General features: G+C 52.2%; 1 protein-coding gene across 6 annotated transcripts in view; it reads left to right on the top strand.

The window, feature by feature from the left end:
* The window catches only part of RHBG (Rh family B glycoprotein), a 29986-nt gene extending 11973 nt beyond the window's left edge, over positions 1 to 18013 (top strand). The window contains exons 1-11 of one of the 6 annotated variants that reach the window (XM_081494377.1): positions 5534 to 5560; positions 5661 to 5917; positions 11282 to 11468; positions 11928 to 12078; positions 12194 to 12341; positions 14779 to 14945; positions 15240 to 15377; positions 15495 to 15628; positions 16198 to 16319; positions 17329 to 17402; positions 17597 to 18013. In XM_081494377.1, the coding sequence (XP_081350503.1) occupies positions 5731 to 5917; positions 11282 to 11468; positions 11928 to 12078; positions 12194 to 12341; positions 14779 to 14945; positions 15240 to 15377; positions 15495 to 15628; positions 16198 to 16319; positions 17329 to 17402; positions 17597 to 17656 (1368 nt within the window). In that variant the 5' untranslated portion in view covers positions 5534 to 5560; positions 5661 to 5730 and the 3' untranslated portion in view covers positions 17657 to 18013. Of the gene's footprint in view, positions 1 to 5533; positions 5918 to 7992; positions 8053 to 8988; positions 9049 to 11281; positions 11469 to 11927; positions 12079 to 12193; positions 12342 to 14778; positions 14946 to 15239; positions 15378 to 15494; positions 15629 to 16197; positions 16320 to 17328; positions 17403 to 17596 lie in introns of those variants that run through there. The other 5 variants (XM_081494374.1, XM_081494376.1, XM_081494380.1 and 2 more) reach the window with 5 other exon arrangements.
* The last annotated feature ends 1865 nt before the right edge of the window (positions 18014 to 19878 follow it).

Raw genomic sequence — 19878 nt, 5'->3', positions numbered from 1 at the left:
ACTAATCCCATCACGAGGGGCCACTCTCATGCCCTCATCTCAACCTGACTACCTCCCAAAGGTCCCATCTCCAAATACCATCACCATAGGGGTTAGCACTTTGACATACGGCTTTTAAAAATTAATTATTATTATTATTTGGCTACAATAGGTCTTAGTTGTGGCAAGCTGGCTTCTCTCTAGTTGTGGTATATGGGCTCAGTAGTTGAGGTGTGTGGGACCTTAGTTCCAAGACCAGGGATTGAGCTCACATCCTCTGCATTGCAAGGCAGATTCTTAACCACTAGACCATCAGGGAAGTCCCGGACATGTGATTCTGAGGGCACACAGTTCAGTCCATAGCAACTCCTTTCTCTCTCATATATCCAGTCCTTCATAAACCTTGTCAGTTCTATCTTCCAAATACTTCCAGAACCTGCTACTTTGCACACTGTTACTGCTACTGTCTGCTCTTACCTGGATTGTAATAGTAGTCTCTGGACTGGTCATCTGTGACTGCTCATCCCTACAGCCATGCTCCTTAGGCAGCCAGAGGGACCCTTTAAAGTAATACTTCAGGTCATGCTATTTCTCTGCTCTTGACCCCTCAGATTGCTCCCCACTATCTTAATAGTAAGGTCCAAACTCCTCACCAGGGCCTTGAGCCCTCCACCTGCTGGCCCTCATACCCTCCCTGTGCTGCCCCCTTACTGACCTCTAGCCACACTGCCCTCCCTATTTCTCAACCCAGGGTCAGTGTACTTGCTCTTCCCTCTGCCTAGGAGTCTATGAGATCCCCTCTCACTTCCTTCCATCCCTCTTGAGCCTCCCCTAGTGATCCAGTCTAGTAACCCCCATCACTCTATCCTCTAGCTCAGCTTTGTTTTCTTCAACAAACCTCTCATGATATCTAATGTATCTATTTGTGTGTGTTTATTGTGTGTCTCCTCCACTAGGCTAGCAGCTCCATGGGGGCAAGGACAATGTCTATTTGTTTGCTGCCCTGGCTTCAGGGTTGAAAACAGGGCCTGCTTGACCTTGCAACGCATGGCTCAATAAATAGCTATGAAATGAACGGCTGAATGGTCATGACCTTGCTTTGTTAAGAGCCTCAGATCTCACGTTCTCTCCTGTGTCTCAGGAGCTTGGTACGCTGGCGGGGCTGCAGGAGGGAGTTCAGAGCAGAGAGCCATATTGCTAGATGTGCACTAGAGAGGCTGAGTTCTCCTGGGCTCACAGCCAGTCTGATCACCCTTCTGCAGCTCCTGTCAAACCTTATGGCCTCATCTTACCACCTCCATTCTGGCTGCTCCCCACTTCTGTGCCTCACCAGGCCCCGGGCAGAGAAGATGTGCTTCCAACCTTCACAATGTCCTGTCCTGGGTTGTATATGAAGAGTATTTCTACTCAACTGCTCCCTTTCCAGAGAAGAGAGGTATTCATCACAGAGTGTCACTCACACTTGGGGATGGGGCTGGCCTAGGAGAGGGAGCAAGGGTCCAATGTCTGGACATCTGAACAACAGCTTCTGGCAGAGGGAGGTGGTAGGACTTGAGCTTTCCTGGCTGTGGTTTTGGTTGATTTGGTGATGGTGGCTGAATCCTTAGGAGAAATGCGTAAGGAAAGCTGGGGCGAGGATGTGGCTTCCCATCTCCCTGCTCCTTTTAACTGTAGTCACCTTCACATGACCCATTTCTAGAAGCAAGTCCACTGCACCCTGGATTCTCTTCTAGATTTTCTCTCTTCTTTTGGCCTGTACCACATGGCTTGAGAGATCTTAGTTCCCCGACCAGGGATGGAACTCCAGCCCTTGCAGTGAAGGGGCCCAGTCCTAACCACTGGACCACCAGGGAAGTTCTCCCTGGTTTTTCTCTTAAGGGACTCCAGTCAGGCCCTTGAGAGTTAGCTGAGCACAATTATATTTTTAAAACTAAGGGCTGAGGGCCAGTTTTTCCCATGTCCTTAGCAGTTAGCAAAGTTCTCCTACCACTACTAGGAGGAGGCATGGAAAGCAAAGAAAGAAATGGCTCTACAGCTTATTGATAGGTTTCCTTATGAACAACAGTCAGAACTGTGACTATACTACTGAAGGTGTACTACACGTCCTGTGTGGATGTTAATCCTCACAACAACCCCTGTGGTATTAGGACTATTATTATCTCCATGGAACAGATGAAGAAACCTGGGTTCAAGATATGGTAAGCAACTTCTCCAAAATCTCTTTTTGGCAGAGCTGTGCCCATTGTATGTTGGAGTCAACAACCCTTTACCCTCTCTGCTTAGCCAACTGGAACAATAATAACAATATCTGTTGACTTCCTATGAAAATGCCAGCACTCCTCAGCAATTATTTGTAATTCTCATAACATTTCCACAAAGGGAATATCATTTCTGCTAGAGATAAGGAAACTGAACTCAAAGAGGGGTCCACAATTTGCCAAGGTGATACAGCAAAGATGTGTTGAGTGAATGAAAGAATGAACAAACAAGAGTCTTACTGATTCTGGTGCTTTACTACTTTTCTCTTTTGTTCCCCATAAACACTGGGAAAGCTCGATGGAGAAAAGAAGCCCACTGGTTTTGAGGATTCCTGAGCCAAGAGAGCATGGAGTAGGCAGAAGGTGACCCCAGAAGAGAACAGCTCCAAGCAACCCCGAGTTACTCAGTAACCCAAGCCCTGGTCCCCATGAACAGCCTGGCCAGGCTGGGCCAGGGCAAGCGGCAGACACCAGTTCCCCTTGGCCACCCTCAAGTGCCCAGCTGATCATAGTTGGAAACTGGAGATGGAAGGTCAAAGATTGGGCAGACCACCAGGCCAGGCAGGATGGGCGCTGGTGACAGAGTTGGGGCCCCTCAGAGGTGGTCAAGGGTGGAGAGATGGGTGAGAGATGAAGCCTTCCCCCCAATTCCATCAGAATTTCCAGGGCTGGAGAAGGCAGGAGGGAGGGCCAAGGGTTCTGACAGCACTTGGAAATCCAAAAGAAAACCGTAGACTGAGATTCTCCATAATGGTTGGTAGGCCAGGAGAGCCCCCAGGTGTAGGCCTGCAGGAAAGCCCACAGAGGGGACAGGTGGGCCAGGGGGACCCTCAGAAGGGGAGGACTATCAGGTCCTTGTTCTCTGTTAGACCAGGGGTGATACCAGCTGGTACCCATTAGTTGTGAGAATACCAAGATCCTCCTATAAACTTGGTGAATAGCAGTTGCCCAAAGGTCTCCAAGTGTGCCTTCGAGAAACTAGCCCAGCTATCCTGGCCCTCCCAAAGGGCTCCCTCTAGACCTCCCACAATCCAGCAAATAAAAGGTGAACACCTGTCAGGGCTGGAGGCACTCAGGACCCAACCGTGTTACACATGTGACTAGAACCTCAGGTCACAGCCCCCAAACCTGGCTCAGGGTTGACACTAAATAAATATTGTGAATGAATGAATGAGCAACAGAAGAAAGGAAAAATCAGAGATTCAGCGGAATTCAGAGACTAAGAGAGACAACAGGTGGTACAGAGATGGAGGAGGCTGGAATCATGGTGGAAGCTCCCAGAAGATGCTGAGAAGACACAGCCCCTACTCCTTTCTCTTTCGAGTTCTGGTGCTTTTGAAAACCTTTCCCCTTGAGGGCCTGTCCAGTCCTTGCCTATGCAACCCAGGGCAACTCCCTCTTCCAAACAAGGCTCAGGAAGCAGACTGCATCTTTGGGGCAGAAGGCTGGATGTGGGAGGAAACCCCAGATGTTGAATGATCTGAGAGTCGTTATCCAAAGGCAGCTGATCAGACATCTCCTCCCCCACCCTCTCCCCCTGCCCCACCACCTGCAGAGGAGCAAGAAAACAGCCAACCTGCTGACCAAGTAGTGACACAGAGCCTTGGGGCCAGGGGCCACCAAGGGCCAGAGAGGCTGCTCCACCTGCGAGAGCAGTGCTCTTGGAGGCAGCTGCCACCCTCCCACGCCTGCCCGGCTGGGCACCCAGAATCCAGCTGTCTTGCAGAGTCCATGCTAGACCAGAGGCTCAGGCCCTGAGGGGAGGTGGGGAGGAGGTGAACCGGGGAGGTGGCAGAGGAGAAGCAAGGTTGAGCCCTACTTGGCATCAGCTCTGGGCAGTGACTGGTCCCTATGGGCCTCGGCTACAGCCCAGGGGAATGGCAGCTCTTCTTTCAGGCCAGGGTCTGGGACATCTTTGCAAACACTCACAAGCCCCCACCCCGCCCCCCCACCCCTGTGTAACAACCCCCTCAGACAGGTGCAGCTAGGCTGTGGGCAGTAGAGACAGAGGACTTCTCCCACCACCAGCCCTACTGGCCTTCAGGTTTTCTTCTTTGAAGCCCTTTGTGGGCTGGGTGTCAGAACCAATAATACAAAGGTCCTCCACCTGTTTAGAGGTCTCCAGGGGCCCAGCACCCACTAGATAGAGGCCACATTTCTCTGCCTGCTGATACCCACCCCCAACCTCAGTTTCTGAGCACCCTGAACATGCACACGGTTTCTGCTTATGTGGGTCCCTTCTTGAGATGTCTCCTCTCCTTTCTTCACTTACTCAATTTCCAGGTTGTCCTTCCAGGCTGCCTTCAGGCACCACTTCCCAGGAGGCAGTTCTCCAGCTCAGTCCCCTTCCTCATCCCCACTCCTGTAGGCTCTGCAGCTTCTCCTCTGGGCTCCATAGTCTCTGTGATTCCTGGGTCACACATTTACCCCAATGGCAATTCAATTCCCTCCTAAATGTCTTGCTCCTAACTGGACAGTGCCTCCTGGAGGGAGGGGTGATCTGGCTCATCTCCAAAGCCTGGCTCACAGTAAGTGCTGGGTTAACAGCTATCTCCTCATTGTTTGTCTACCAGGACCCCAGTGGATACAAATCCTGCTTGTGTAACAAGGGGCTCTTGACTCTTAACTGAGAAGACCTTCCTACCACCTATATTCCCGTCTTTCCTGCTGCTGGGGGCAGCCCAGAACCTCTCGTATCACACTGGGTGTTCAGGGAACCCAGGTTTCAGTGGGCCCCTGCCCAGCCTGCTCCCAGGTTCACCCTCCTGTCCTAGAAGTGTGGTGGGGTGTAGATGCGAGGAGGCTTGGGAGTAGGGTAAGGAACTCAACTGTCAAGACTCAGACCTCCCTGGCCAGGTTAATCATCAGTGCCTACAGAGCGGGCTCTTTATCTCCGTTCTCCATTGGTTTTTCAGTTGGGGAAAAGATTGAGTAACACTTCAGCTCTCTCTTGTATCAACCCTGGAGGGGTCCAGTGGGAGAAGTCTAAGCCCATCAAGGTCACTTATTCTTTGGGAAACACTCTCTAAACTAACATCATGTTTGAGGGGGCGGGTGCCCTCCCTTCTTTCTCCCTCCACCCCCACCGGTCCCGCAGCTGTGCCGGAGCAGGGCAGGACACAGGGAGCCTTTCCAGGGTTATTTCCAAGGATCTGTTCCGACAGGAACGGCATCAGGGTCAGCTGGGCCAAAGGAAAGAGGACTTGGGGGTACGAACGCCCCACCCTCTCCCACTCCTCGCCCCGCCTCACGTCTGGGGCCCAGGCCTTCGCCTTCCTCGCGACACCCCGCTTCCTGGGACTGGGATAGGGAACTGAGAGCGGGTAAGACGGCTCTGGCAAGCCTCCTCGTGGTGGGCGGGGCCTGGATCAGTGGGCGGGGCCTAGCTCAAGCGACACCTGCTCGCCCCGCCCGTCCCGCCAGCCCCGGGAGTGTCTGCTCCCGCCACGCGCCTGGAGCCACAGCCGAGTCGGAGACTCGCAGCTTCTGTTCCATGGCCTGGTCTCCCCGCCGCTCCGCGGGCCGGCGACTGCAGCTGCCCGTGCTGTGCCTCCTCCTCCAGGGCGCCACCGCCATCCTCTTTGCGGTCTTTGTCCGCTACAATCGTGAAACCGACGCTGCCCTCTGGCACTGGGGCAACAACAGTAACGCCGACAATGAATTTTACTTTCGCTACCCAAGTGAGTGCGGGTGATGGCGCGCGGGAGCTAAGACCCTAAGTTTCCCTGGTGTCTTGGGAGGGAGTACTTGGGCGGGAGCCCAGATCAACCCCTAGGTGGGCAACCCTCTTGCTTTGAGATGAAGGTGCCCCAGATTTATAATAATATCCTTTCACTAGTGTCTGCCACGTTCCAGGTATTATGCCAAGGGCGGCACATGCATTTTCTCCTTTAGTCTGTGAAGTAGACAAAGACAGGGAAACTGAGCTAAGAGAGGTTTGGTGGCTGGTTCAGGGTCTCGCTGTTAGAACTGAGCGAGCTGGGATTTGAACCCAAATCTGAAGCTCCAGCTTTACCTACTCTCTTGTTGGCCTAGCTGGGCTTTGCCTAGAGGTTTTGTCTTTTCTCAGGCCTCTACCCTGAACACAAGGAGAAAAAGAAATCCTCTGGGCAGGGGAGGTAGGGGGTGGGGTGCGGGAGACAGTGATGCAGGTAATAGCTGAGAAGGCAGCCAAGGCCAGTGGGCTCAGACATTTCTTCCCCAGTCCCCCAAACCTGGTTCTTCCAGAGTCAGAGAAAAAATGATGTAAGTAGCTACCAGCCACACCACAGAGTAGCAGCCCCACAGCCCTGAGGAGGAGGCAAGGCAGGGTCATTAACCCATTTCACAGGGAAGGAAGCTGAGGCTCAAAGGGGCTGTGATTTATTCAGGATCACCTAGTATGTGAGTGACAGAGCTGGAACTAGGACTTGGTCATCCTAAGCTCCTAGCACTGCAGCTCACCTGCCTACTGACAAGGCCCAGGAAGGAGTAGTTTAAGCCCCTGCTTCATGTTGTAGACAGAGCCTCTCACTCAAGGTTGGGGGACCAGCCTTGTGACTCAGGCCCTGGGCAGCTAGGACCAAGGGCACCAAATCTCCCAGGCTTTGCTACAAATGTTTGAGCAGGTCTCTAAGCCTCAGTTTCCCCCATCTGAACAATGAGAAGAAAGGTGCCTCCGTTGGAAAGATATACATTCAAACAAGGCCCAGAATGTGGGTGTCTCCTATAAAAATCCCAGCTTTTATTACCTTACTTTCTGTGTGCAGAGCTGGTGGCAGCTGTCCTCACGTGACTTTCTTCCAGCCCCAACCCCAACACAATGAAGCTCAGTGCTGAGGATCGAGAGGGTGAAGTGGAGGCTTGGTTTTGTTCAGTCGCTCCATCGTGTCCAACTCTTTATGACCCCATGGAACGCAGCACGCCAGGCTCCCCTGTCCTTCACCATCTCCCAGAGTTTGCTCAAATTCATGCCCATTGAGTTGGTGATGCCATCTAACCATCTCATCCTCTGTCGCCCCCTTTTCCTCCTGCCCTCAATCTTTCCCAGCATCAGGGTCTTTTCCAATGAGTCAGCTCTTTGCATCAGGTGGCCAAAGTATTGGTGGAGGCTTGGTCCTAGGCAGAGGGGGCTACAACTCCTCCTTCCCCACATTTCACCCCAATTCTGGCTGCATGAGTGAGCCACGGATGCTGAAATCAAAGCCACAGAGCTGGGATGGCATGTTCTTGGGGTCATGCATTTGTCCAGAAAGATGGGGAGTTGGAGGGGGAATAGTCCATGGACTGAGAGTTGTAAGCTCTTGCTCTAGAGTCTGACCTGGCTGCCTGTCATGAACCCCTGTTTGCTTCTCCCATGGGCCTCAATCAAGGCTTCCAAGCCCTGCTTGCTTCAAAGGCCTCCCTGACCTTCCTTGCCCCTCTGTTGCATGGTAAACTCTCCTGAATGCACAGCTTTCCGTCCCTGGATTGCAGTAAGAGGAACAGCAGTGGGAATCCTACCTCTTTCTGCACTAGGTTTTTATCCCTGTGGACTTGGGACCCTGGGGATGGGTTGGAAAGGAGGGAGGTGTGAGGTCCCTGGAGGCTGGGGCTTTGATGCACCGAGTCTTCACCTGTCCCTGTGTCCAGGAGAAGTGGTCAGGGCCAGAGGGTGGTGTAGCCACTGCCCTTTGATTTGGGAGATGAAAGGGAGTTTTGCCGCTGTTGTTAAGCAGTGGGACTAGCCAATGCCAAGGGCATGGCTGCTCTGACTGTCTGTCTGTTATCTCTACAGGAAGGGCCTTCAGAGCCCAGCTGGTTCACTCCTCTCAGAGGTGGAGAGAGAACCAGAGAGGTAATGAGACTGCGCAAGATGACACAGCAAGTCAGCCCACCTAGAACTGGGTCTCTTGACTCCCCATCTTCAGCACTTGCCCCGCATTACAAACCTCTTATTCCATTAGATAACTCATGGAAAATAAGAAGGGGAAAAGACTAGGGGGAAAGTCTAAGTGTGCAAGGGACACAGAAGCAAAGATGAGAAAGGGTTCTAAGAAAAAATATGGACAGGTTCTTTTTTGTCTGCCTCTGAGACCTTACTTGCAAGAAGAGGGATTTAGGACAGACGCAAACAGGATCTTCCTGAGGTGGGGGTTGGGGTGTATGTGACTGGGACCAGAGTGGTTTGTGACTCTTCTAGGAGAATACAGCCCGATCTGCCCTCTTAAAGGCAGGTGGAGGTAGAGTGGTGGGAGAGATGGCCTCCCCAGCTCACCACTCCCTTTTTCCTGCTTCTCATATTTTATGTCCCCACTTTACAGATGAGGAAACTGAGGCTTAGCGAGGTTGAATGACTTATCCAAGGTCACACAATGAGAAGTGTAGGGGTGTGTGTGCGCATGCGCACGTGCGTGTGCTGGAATTTAAAGCCAACTCTGTGAGATGCTAAAGCCCCAGTTGTCACTGTTCCCTTGTCCCACAGTCTGACCTTGTTCAGGAATCATCTGGTGGGGTTGAGGAGAGGCAATAAGGGAAGGAGGGAGGGTGATAGATGGCCCTGGAGGGCTTTTACCTTCACTCCAGCCAAAGGTACATGGGTTTGGAGGGGTTCGGGATGTAATGGGAAACAGGCTCCATGCTGCTGGACCCAGGGATCCCCTGAAGGGAATGTTGAGGGGTCATCATATCTATCCCCCTGCCTCCAGCTGGAATAGCCCCGTACCCTCCACAGCCCACAGAGAATGTCTATGTGGAACATTCCATGGAATGGAATGAATAAAGGAGATTTCTTGGTGTTTAGATTCCAGGTGAAAAGCCACGGGATTGAGTTTTGATTCCAAACAAACCCCAGGTGGGAGATGTAAATATTATTGCCATTTAAGACAAGTTCTGGAGTGGTTTGGGCACGGAGCCCTGTGACCCAGCCCCCTTTGTTGTCTTGCTGTCCTTGGGCAAAAGAACAGACATGGCATCCCCTTTACTGTTTGCACAAGGAGAAAACAAGTCAGGTGGTGAGGCTGAAAGAACTAAGGCTGCATACTGAGATCTAAACAGTACCTTCTCCTTTTCTGTTGGGTTTTAAGATCTGAGAGGGAAGAGAGATCTGGGCAACTTGAGGAGTGGGCAGGGCTGGAGAAATGGCACAGTGGTGGGGATATCTAGCGAGGCCAGTGGACCTCCAGACCCTCACCCCCTTGGCTGCGGCGGCTGCATGTACCCAACCCTCTGCGGGGGCTTGCAAACGCCTTTCCTATCAGCCCATACTCAGCACACACACACACAAATACATAAATTTGCTTCTCTCAAAGTTATTGATTGCATTCTAAAGTTCGGTAGTACATATTTGGCTTGTTGATGGTTCTTATTTATTTGTTTGGCTGTGCTGGGTCTTAGATGTGGCCCTCAGGATCTTTAGTAGCCACGTGTGGGATCTGGTTCCCCAACGAGGGATTGAACCCGGGCCCTCTGCATTGGGAGCAGAGAGTCTTAGCCACTGGACCATCAGGGAAATCCCTTGTTGTTGCTTCTTTACCTTTAAACAAAAAAGGTGACTGATTTTTTTCTTTGTGATCTGCTTCTTTCTACTTGAATTCATTTACAACAAAAACATGTGAATAAGAAAAGAAAAGCAGAGAAGAACACAAATAATGAACACCGTGAAGGCCTATAGCTGTTATAGTTGAAATTCCAATGTAGTTTTGAGCTATAGGCAGCCAAGAAAAAGGAGAAATATGGACAGTTACATGTTCTCATTAGAATAAAGGAAGCCTGACATACGTGATCCTTTGATTCCTTTGATGTCTGTCTTCCAGCGACAGCTACATTCCCAGAGTCTGATGCATGACTGCTTAGGTTTTTTTGCTTGTTTATTTATTTTTAGTTCTATGACTTCTTAGTAAACATCTAACACATGAGTGAAGGAAAGCAGACCAGTTCCTTGTTCCTTAGGGGAGATGACATTTCCTAGTACTAAGTTCCAGGAGAAATTTCCCACCTGGAGCTATGAAAGGAGAGTTTAGGGTCACAGTTGGTCGACCTTGTTTCTCAATAAGTTATTTACAACAGATGCAATAATGCACTCAAATGTTCCTCTAGTGTTTCTCAATTAAAGCCAAGGATAGCACAGCATTACTGATACATAGACCCAAGACAAAGGAAACAGGACAAGATGCACTGGCTGAACATCACACGAGGTTGTGTTTCTAGCCCTATTTACAAGTAGATGGTGGGAGGGGTACAAAACAAAATAATACAAAGCAAATTGTTGTATGTATCTTGTTTTCAATATGGCTGTTTATTATTTTATATTTTTGTACACAGAATGGAAAACAAACAGAAAAGACCCCAAGTCTCCCTCTGACACTTAAAAAATTCAAGTGATTCATCTATAAAATTAAGATATCCAAAGTATAGAAAGAAGCAAACTATAGGATAAAATCTTCTTTCCCATAAGTGGCCATATTGCAAATCTCCAGGGGGCGTTATTTGCACCAGAGTTGTATGGCTCAGAAGCCCTGCCCCTCCCTTCAATTCCTTTTTCCCGAGATAACCTCTTAACAAAATTATTAAAGTTATTTTATACAGTTCTACAAAGTTAACAGTTATTTTATCAATTAATTTGTAAAATTTAAAACCCTAAAATTGGAGAGGCATAGATTCTGAAGTATGAGGAATGGAGGTTAGACGTCAAGATGAACTTCCAGCACAAAGACCAGAAAGGGAAGAGAATTTCCATCACAGAGGGGAGGGGCTGCTGCAGGAAACCGCACAGGAAAGGTGGGGCTTTTCACCAGTCATAGTGACCCAGGGATTGGGCAGTTGAGTGGGGTAGAGAAGAGAGCAGAAGGCTTTACTCTCTTGCTCTGACCTGGGGACAACAGGGATGGTGGGGGTCCCACTGCTCCAAGCGGGGCAGCTCTGCACCGGTGAGCCAGGCTGGGAGGCCTGGCCACGCCTTGGGGAATTTTATAGGCTTGGCTCCAGCCTCAAGGCGGCACTGGCTGGTGAGAGCTGGGGGGGTGCGGCAGGATGGCTGATTGGTAGATGGGTGGTGGCCTGAGTAGTCCCAAATGCCCCCCTCGCAGGCTTCCAGGATGTGCATGCCATGATCTTCGTGGGTTTCGGCTTCCTCATGGTCTTCCTGCAGCGCTACGGCTTCGGCAGCGTGGGCTTCACCTTCCTCCTGGCCGCCTTTGCCCTGCAGTGGTCCACGCTCATCCAGGGCTTCTTCCACTCCTTCCATGGTGGCTACATCCTTGTAGGCATGGAGAGGTGGGCAGCAGTGGCCTCCCTGGCTCCTCTAGGTCTACCTGGGAGGCCCCTGCCCAAGGGACCCAGCTCAAGCCTGTTCTTTCAAGTCTGCTCCCTGACTAGGTTTTTGACCCATCAGTTGATTTCTTTTAGGTACCCTGCCTGTTCTTGTTGTCTGATTTCTTTTCCCATCCTTGACCCACACCTCCCTTTAGGCCCCTTATTACTCAAGAGCTGTTGGGAGGATAGATAGTATCATGGAAAAGAGCAGGGCTCGCTATTGATTCAAAATCTGGTTCTTCCACTTGTCCTGGGCTTTGTTTGCCAAATCTCAGAATCTCCACAAAAAAGGAAGGTGATCCCTTCCCACCTCCCAGGGAAGAATTTAGCCTGGTGCCTTCATTGCCCCCTTCCGGCCCCCTCCCTCCTGGGCTGCCCTTGTTTCCAGCCCCCCTCACCCTCCCCATCCGAACCCCGCAGCATGATCAATGCTGACTTCTGTGCTGGAGCCGTGCTTATCTCTTTTGGGGCCATACTGGGCAAGACCGGGCCGGTTCAGCTGCTGCTCATGGCCCTGCTGGAGGTGGTGCTGTTTGGCCTCAATGAGTTTGTCCTCCTTAGTCTCTTGGAGGTGAGTTTGGATGGGGATGGGGTGAGGAGTGGGCATGGCCAGGCCCTGAGCAGGGAAGGGATGGGGTTGGAGTGGGGCAAGGGGCTGCCCTTCCACCTCAGCCCCACCTCCCCAGGTGAAGGATGCAGGAGGCTCCATGACTATCCACACTTTTGGTGCTTACTTCGGGCTGATCCTCTCCTGGGTCCTCTATAAGCCCCAACTGGAGAAGAGCAAGCATCGCCAGGGCTCTGTCTACCATTCAGACCTCTTTGCCATGATTGGTGAGGCCTGCAGAGGTGTGATGGGTGAGGGGCCAGTTCATATCCAGGCCTGGTCTTGGGGTGCCACCTAGAAGTCTTGAGGTTCTGGCAGGGAACTCCCTTCCAACTTGGACTCTTCCATCAGAGCCTGGGAACCCTTGCTCATTATTTTTGGTAGTTTTATGACAGGTTCTTAGAACTCAGAGCTCATGGATCTCAGGACTCCATCCCAGAAAATGTTCACGAAGGTGTTAGTCACTCAGTCTTGTCCAAATCTTTGTGACCCCATGGACTGTAGCCTGCCAGGCTCCTTTGTCCATGGGTTTCTTCAGGCAAGAATACTAGAGTGGATTGCCCTACCCTCTTCCAGGGGATCTTCCTGACCCAGGGATTGAACCCATGTCTCCTGCATTGCAGGTAGATTCTTTACTGTCTGAGCCACCAGGGAAGCCCAAGATCCATCCCAGGGGCCTTTCTAAATCCAAGTCTGATGGTACCTGTCTCTGTTTAAAGGCCTTCAGGGCCCCCCTACCCACAGTTAAATACCAGACTCCTCAGTCAGGCATACTGGCCCCTGCAGTAATTTGCTCCCCTTCCCCTCCCCACCTCTTTCTCCCCCTCTCTCTCCAGCCAGACTCAGCTTCTCCCCATCTGTAATCTCTAGGCCTTTTCCCTTGGTGCTGCCTCCTACCTCCTGAGGACACTTTCTCCCAGGAGATTTCCTGGAAGCCTCAGCACTCTCAGGAGAGAAGGAGAGGTCACAGGTCACCTCTGGGAGGAGTAGGGTCTGACCTGCAAGCACCCTCATCACCACCTATCTCTTCTAAGCCTGTACCTCTGCTCCTCTCCATTCACTGATGAGTCAGGAAAGGAAATTGATATTTTACCCGTTTGAAGGTAGTATTGAGTAGTTACTGAAGTGCCCATTCTTACATTAAAAAGAGACTTGCTTTGTGTTTCTTGCTCACATCTGGGTGTGTTACGAAACAGAGCACATGGAACCCTAGGTCAACTGAGGCCTCCTTGCCCTTTGATAAGTTTGGTTTGAAGTCCAAAGGCCTCCGAAGATTTCTGTGCTTTCCTGGGGGGCTTACATTCTCAGATTTCCTCTGCCTTCCAGCTCCTGCTGGATAGGAAAATGAGTCTCTTCCTTGATTCCTCCCAAAACTCTTCTCAGAAGACACATGTGTATGTGTGGTAGATTTTACTGCAGACTGTGGAGGTGCAGAAGTTACATCACAACCCAAGGACCTCTCAGGACTAAGGGGCAGTCCCTCAAGCCTCTTTGCCATGCTGGCCCTACCCCAGTCCCCCTCCTCTCTTGCCCCACTGCCTCCAGGACTCACCTGGGAACCTCACAGGGCAGCAGGGCCTATGGAGCTCCCAGTTCCTGCCCTAGATGCCCAGGCCCAGGCTATCAGTGCTCAGGGCAGGGCCCACCCTCTCCAGGTGGCAGTTGAGGTTATAAAACAAATGATTTTCCTGTTACGGATATCAAGTGCCAGATTCGTGCCTGACATGTGGTGCCCTTTGCCTTTTTTTTCCTTTCCCTTTCTTTTTTTTTTTTTTTCCCTTTCTGATACTTAAAAAAAAAACCTCAACCTCCCCATGGTTTTCAATCAAGTAACTAACTCCCTCTTATGCCAGTACCCCTCAATGGTACCAGTTGTTAGACATTTAGTACCACCTAGGCCATGGAAGACACTTGAGAGTCCCTTGGACAACAAGGAGATCAAACCAGTCAATCCTAAAGGAAATCAACCCTGAATATTCATTAGAAGGACTGAAGCTGAAGCTGCAATGCTTTGGCCACCTGATGTGAAGAACTAACTCAATGGAAAAGACCCTGATGCTAGGAAAGATTGAAGGTGGGAGGAGAAGGGGACAACAGAGGATGAGATAGTTGGATGGCATCATCGACTCAATGGACATGAGTTTGAGCAAGCTCTGGGACATGGTGAAGGACAGGGAAGCCTGGTGTGCTGCAGTCCATGGAGTCACAAAGAGTTAGACACAACTGAGCTACTGAACAACAGCAATGAGGGCATGGTTGGATTTCCCTGGTGGCTCAGCTGGTAAAGAATCCAGCTGCAATGCAGGAGACCTGTGTTTGATGCCTGGAAGATCTCCTGGAGAAAGGAATAGCTATCCACTCTAGTATTCTTGCCTGAAGAATCCCATGGACAGAGGAGCCTGGCGGACTACAGTCCATGTGGTTGCAAAGAGTCTGACATGACTGAGTGACTAACACTAACTAAAGTAACAGGCTGCAGTTAGGTCCTTGGTGTGCATCATCTCATTTAGTCCTCAATTCCTGAGGTATGTGTCACTATCCCCTCTTTACAGATGAGGAAACTGAGGCTGATGAGAGTAGGTCACTTGACTGCAGTTACACAACTTGTAACTTGTGAGGGAGTCACTTACTTCCTCTCATTCTGCCTGCCTGCCCACCGTTTAGGGACCATCTTCCTGTGGATCTTCTGGCCTAGTTTCAACTCGGCACCCACCGCCCTGGGGGACGGGCAGCATCGGACCGCTCTCAACACATACTACTCCTTGACCGCCAGCACCCTCAGCACCTTCGCCTTGTCAGCCCTTGTCGGGGGGGATGGGCGGCTGGACATGGTATGGGGAAGAGACGTGGGGAGAGGCAGAGGGATGGACCGGGAGGCCAGGGAGAGGTCTGAGACCCTGCAAGGTTGATCCTCCAGGGGAACAGGTAAGGGCAGAGGCACAGGAGGCTGCATCCACACTGGAGGCATTGGGGTCGGAGCAGGAGGTGAGGTTAGGACCACAGGAGAGGTGGAGGATTAGATGGTGGAGAAGCAGCAGTGGCACCGTGGTGGGCGGGCTTGGGGTGGGTGTGGACGTGACGATCAGCAAGGGCCTCCCATGCCTTGCTCTTCTATGCTCCCTCAGGTCCACGTGCAGAACGCAGCACTGGCCGGAGGGGTTGCAGTGGGGACATCAGCTGAAATGATGCTGACACCCTTTGGGGCTCTGGCAGCTGGCTTCCTGGCTGGGACCATCTCCACACTGGGGTACAAGTTCTTCATGGTACATAAGCCCCTCGGGCCCTGAGCAGGGCAGAGGGTCTTCACACCCTTCCTCCTCTCCAACAGGCCTGGGTGAGGGGGGACACACGAGACTCATGATTGGTGTCCTGTCCTCCAGCCCATCCTTGAGTCCAAACTCAAAATCCAAGACACATGTGGCGTACACAACCTCCATGGGATGCCGGGGGTCCTGGGAGCCCTCCTGGGGGTCCTTGTGGCTGGGTTGGCCACTCATGAAGCTTATGGAGATGGGTGAGTTCTCCCCACCCTCACCCCACCCCCAATCCTCAATGGAATCATTATCCCCCTGGAACTAACTCCCTCAGTCTCTTCCTCCTTTTGTGGACCACCACCACCAACAAAAAAAAAAGCTGTCTGTTCTCATTCATTCATTCATCCATACCCTGGAAGCTGAAGAAACTGGGGTGAACAAGACTGGGGACTGCCTTCTTGGTCCTCAGTCAAGTGCAGCAGAAGGTCGTTGAATAAATGATTTCAACAGTGTCATTATTAAAGGGTCAAGGAAGAGACACTGATCCTTAGGATAGATTTTTGCACATCAGGGCTCAGGGGAGAGGGGAGGCAAAAGTGACCCTCAAACTGAGCCTTGAAAGGTGTGAGGGTGTTGCTGGCACACTGGGGATGGGAGGGTGTTCCCCTCCAATGGGCTCAGTTGGAGAAAAGGCCTGGAGGTGACTCAGGCTGGCAGGCTCCCAAGGGCCCTTTCGGCTGCTGCAGAAAGCGGTGCAGGGCACTGATGCGCTGACCAGCCCTGGCCCCGTGCTCCATCCCTGTCTCTCCACATCCTTCTCTCCCTGCAGCCTAGAGAGTGTGTTTCCACTCATAGCCGAGGGCCAGCGCAGTGCCACGTCTCAGGCCATGCACCAGCTCTTCGGGTTGTTTGTCACACTGACATTTGCCTCTGTGGGTGGGTGCCTTGGAGGTGAGTGACCTTGGCTGGGGTCGGGAGTTGGCAGGAGGAGTTCCATGGAGGACAGAAGGCGGGGGGGGGGGGGGGGTGTTTCTCTGGAGGAAGGGCCTTTGGATCAATCCCATTCCCCTGACATTCATTTACTCTATTGAGCACCTACTTCGTGCCAGGTGCAGGGTGGGGTTATGGTGTTCAGGGGTAACTTCCTCCAGGTAAGGAGGACCAAGCAGGTACTTTCTCCCTTCTGGTCGCAAAGGAAGGTGGGAAGCCTGCGGACCAATTGGGGGCTGACCAGTCCCTCTCCTCTGTGGCTTGTGTGTGCTGCTCCCTTTTCCCACTAGAGGGCAGCCCAACCCCAGGCTGAGGCCCTGAGGCCTGTGGTGCCATCTCTTGGGGGCTGGGGCTGGGGCTGGGGTAGGGGCCAGGAGGGAAGAGGCTTGGCTGGCTCATCAATAGACTGAGGCACAAAAACCTTCCACAGAGGCAGCCTGCCCACTGATGCCAGGCCAGGCAGTCCCTCCTGATGTCAGGCCTTCAAAATTAAACGTATGCTTCGGTATCCCCATCTTCCTGCTCTCACCTTGAGAGCTTACCCTCAAATAAGAGTTCATTCATTCATTTATTACTTATTTACTCAAAAAACACTTTCTGCATCCCTCTTGGAGAGGAGCCCACAGAAAGCTTACGAGCTGTGGTTCATGACAGACTCACTATTTGGTCCGTTCCCGCTGTGCACACTTTAGTATGTTACTTCTCTGAACCTTGGTCCCCTTCTCTGTAATACAGGGATCCTATTCACCTTGCAGGGTTGCTGTGATTACTCAGGGAGGCAGTGTTTTGTCACGCATTTTGCACAGGGCCTAGCAGAAGTGGCGCTTGATAAATACTGCTGTGATTTGCCTGTGCCAGGCATCACATTGACCTCATGACTCCTGGCTCCTCTGTGCCCTGTGGTACTGGGTAGCAACCTCCCCTATGGGGGCAGCAAAAAGCCTCACACATTGTCCCCTACTGCCATCAGGGCTCCTGCTGAGGCTGCCCATCCTTGACTCCCCGCCAGACTCCCAGTGCTACGAGGACCAGATTTACTGGGAGGTGAGATGTCGCCACCCCTCAGGCCCTTAGGGCCCTTTCACCCTCAAACGCCCCCTTCCCTGCCTTGTCTCCTCTGGCCCAACCTGCCTCTTTCATTGCTCCCCTGCTCCTTCTCCTCTGGGGTTCACCCTTAAGCTGTGGTCTCCATCCTCTAGAGCTGACCCTTCACCTGCTCCTCCATCCCTGCCCTCCAGGTGCCTGGGGAACATGAGAATTTAGCGCAAGGATCAGAGGAAGCAGAGACTCAGGCCTAACTTGCTTCCAGCCCTTGGAAGGATGCTCTCCTTTTAGAAGAGGATGACTGCCTACTGTGGGGAAGCTCGTCATTATTAGCTCCCATCACTTCTGCTGCAGGAAAGAAGACAGGAGCTCCTTTCCATAGGGAGCCTTGGGGGAGGGGTGGTGGAAGGCTGGGGAGATGGTGGAGGAGCCAGGTGGCTATAACTGGTCATGGTGAGGAGAGAGCCTCACACACCCCCACCCCACCACCCCACGCCCTGCAAGTGAGGCACTCGAGGGACTGCTGATTCACTGGACCAGCATCACTCAGTTACAGTGAAGCCTGAGCCAGGGCCTGGGTCTCTGAGGGTGATAAATACCATGGTCACCAAGGACTCTGACTCCTTTATTTTTGTGCACTGAGAATTTGGGGAGTTTCTCGCACCATCTAACTCACAATATTAGAACCTCAGGTGGAAAAAGACCTGACTGGTGACAACTGGCCTCCTTGGGTCTAAGGAACTCCCCCTAGGATGCTGTCTTCTATGAGGGCAATGCCAAGACTGCGCTTACTTGCTTCCAGAGACAGGGAGCTCATTCCCCTCCAGCAAGTGTGTGTTTGTTACAAGACAGCTCAGTCTGCTAGAGAGCTCTTCCTATTGTATAATGAATGCCACTCTGACCCTCAACTTGGGTGACCTCTGAACAGAGTAGGAAGAGGGCCCCTGGAGGCTTAAGAGTAGCATAAGGAGTTCTTTGCCACTAACTCCTCAGAAGCTGGCTGGAAGCAGCCTTTGGAAGGATGCTCTCCTTTTAGAAGAGGATGACTGCCTACTGTGGGGAAGCTCGTCATTATTAGCTCCCATCACTTCTGCTGCAGGAAAGAAGACAGGAGCTCCTTTCCATATGGAGCCTTGGGGGAGGGGTGGAAGGCTGGGGAGATGGTGGAGGAGCCAGGTACCAGGCACCAACTTAGGTCCCTGTCTAGAGTCTGAGGAGTGGGGACTAGGAAGGGCAAGTCAAAGTTGCTGTAGGGAATGGGGAAGGCAGGCCCAGGGCTTCTGTCGGCCTGACACCATCAGACCACCAGAGGGCGCTCCAGACCCAGCAGAGGAAGATGGGGCCTTGATGCTCCAGCATCCTCTACCAAGAATGGAAGTCCTTCCTGCAGCCTAATGGCCTTCCTGCCTGCTTCAGCTCTGGTCCTCACTATCGCTGCCACAAGACTTTTCTGAGCGCCCAGTCCCCATCACATGTTAGGCGGTGCTAGGGCTTCCAGATCTTTCATTCGACTAGGAATCCATCCTTCCAGTAGACCAGAGCTCTTTTCCCAAACCTGAAGTGCTGGGAGCCCCTCTGCCCTCTCCTGCTGCTCCCCAGGCTTCTGACAGGAGTGAACAAGACTACAGACCTCTTCCTCAAGACCAAACCCCAGGAGGGATTTCTGGGGCCTAGGAGTCCCTTGGACCGCAAAGAGATCCAATCAATCCATCCTAAAAGAGATCAATCCTGGGTGTTCATTGGAAGGACTGATGTTGAAGCTGAAACTCCAATACTTTGGCCACCTCATGCGAAGAGTTGACTCATTGGAAAAGACCCTAATGCTGGGTAGGATTGGGGGCAGGAGAAGAAGGGGACGACAGAGGATGAGACGGTTGGATGGCATCACCAACTCGATGGACATGGGTTTGGGTAGACTCCGGGAGTTGGTGATGGACAGAGAGGCCTGGCGTGCTGCAGTTCATGGGGTCGCAAAGAGTCGGACACGACTGAACGACTGAACTGAACTGAACTGAGTCCTGGGATAGGGGCAAAAGGGGTTCCCACGAGGCTCCATCCTCACTGTAGTTAAAGGGACTGAGTTGGGCTGGAGAAAGAAGTCAGCACAGAGCTGAGGAAAAGCTGAGGAACAAGGAGGGCTGTTGAGGGACAAGTGCTCCATGGGATCCCCCCTTTGTGGCCCGAATAGACTTGGTGTCTCCCTCCCCTTGAGTTCCCCTCCTTCCTCCACAGCCTCCCCTGGCCGTTGCTGGCTGGGATTGGTATGTTGGAGGGAGATCCTTGTGCTGAGGCAGAAGGATGACTGCTGAGATTGCAGAAAGGTATCCTGTCCTGTGAGCCCCAGGAGAGTGGGAGTCTGGACAAGCAGAGGCCCATCCCCCATTCCATCCTGCAGAGCCTTCCCTCTAGCCCTGAAAAGATCCAGGTACAGTCAGCTGACCTGTTCTGCCCCTGAGCTCCCCGAGCAATCCTCAGA

Source organism: Giraffa tippelskirchi, chromosome 5 (genome assembly GCF_054371585.1).
Source record: "Giraffa tippelskirchi isolate mGirTip1 chromosome 5, T2T-mGirTip1v1.2.pri, whole genome shotgun sequence".
In the NCBI taxonomy this organism is placed as follows: Eukaryota; Metazoa; Chordata; class Mammalia; order Artiodactyla; family Giraffidae; genus Giraffa; species Giraffa tippelskirchi.
Note: the sequence above shows the minus strand (reverse complement) of the source record. Positions and strands in the feature narration are given on the sequence as shown.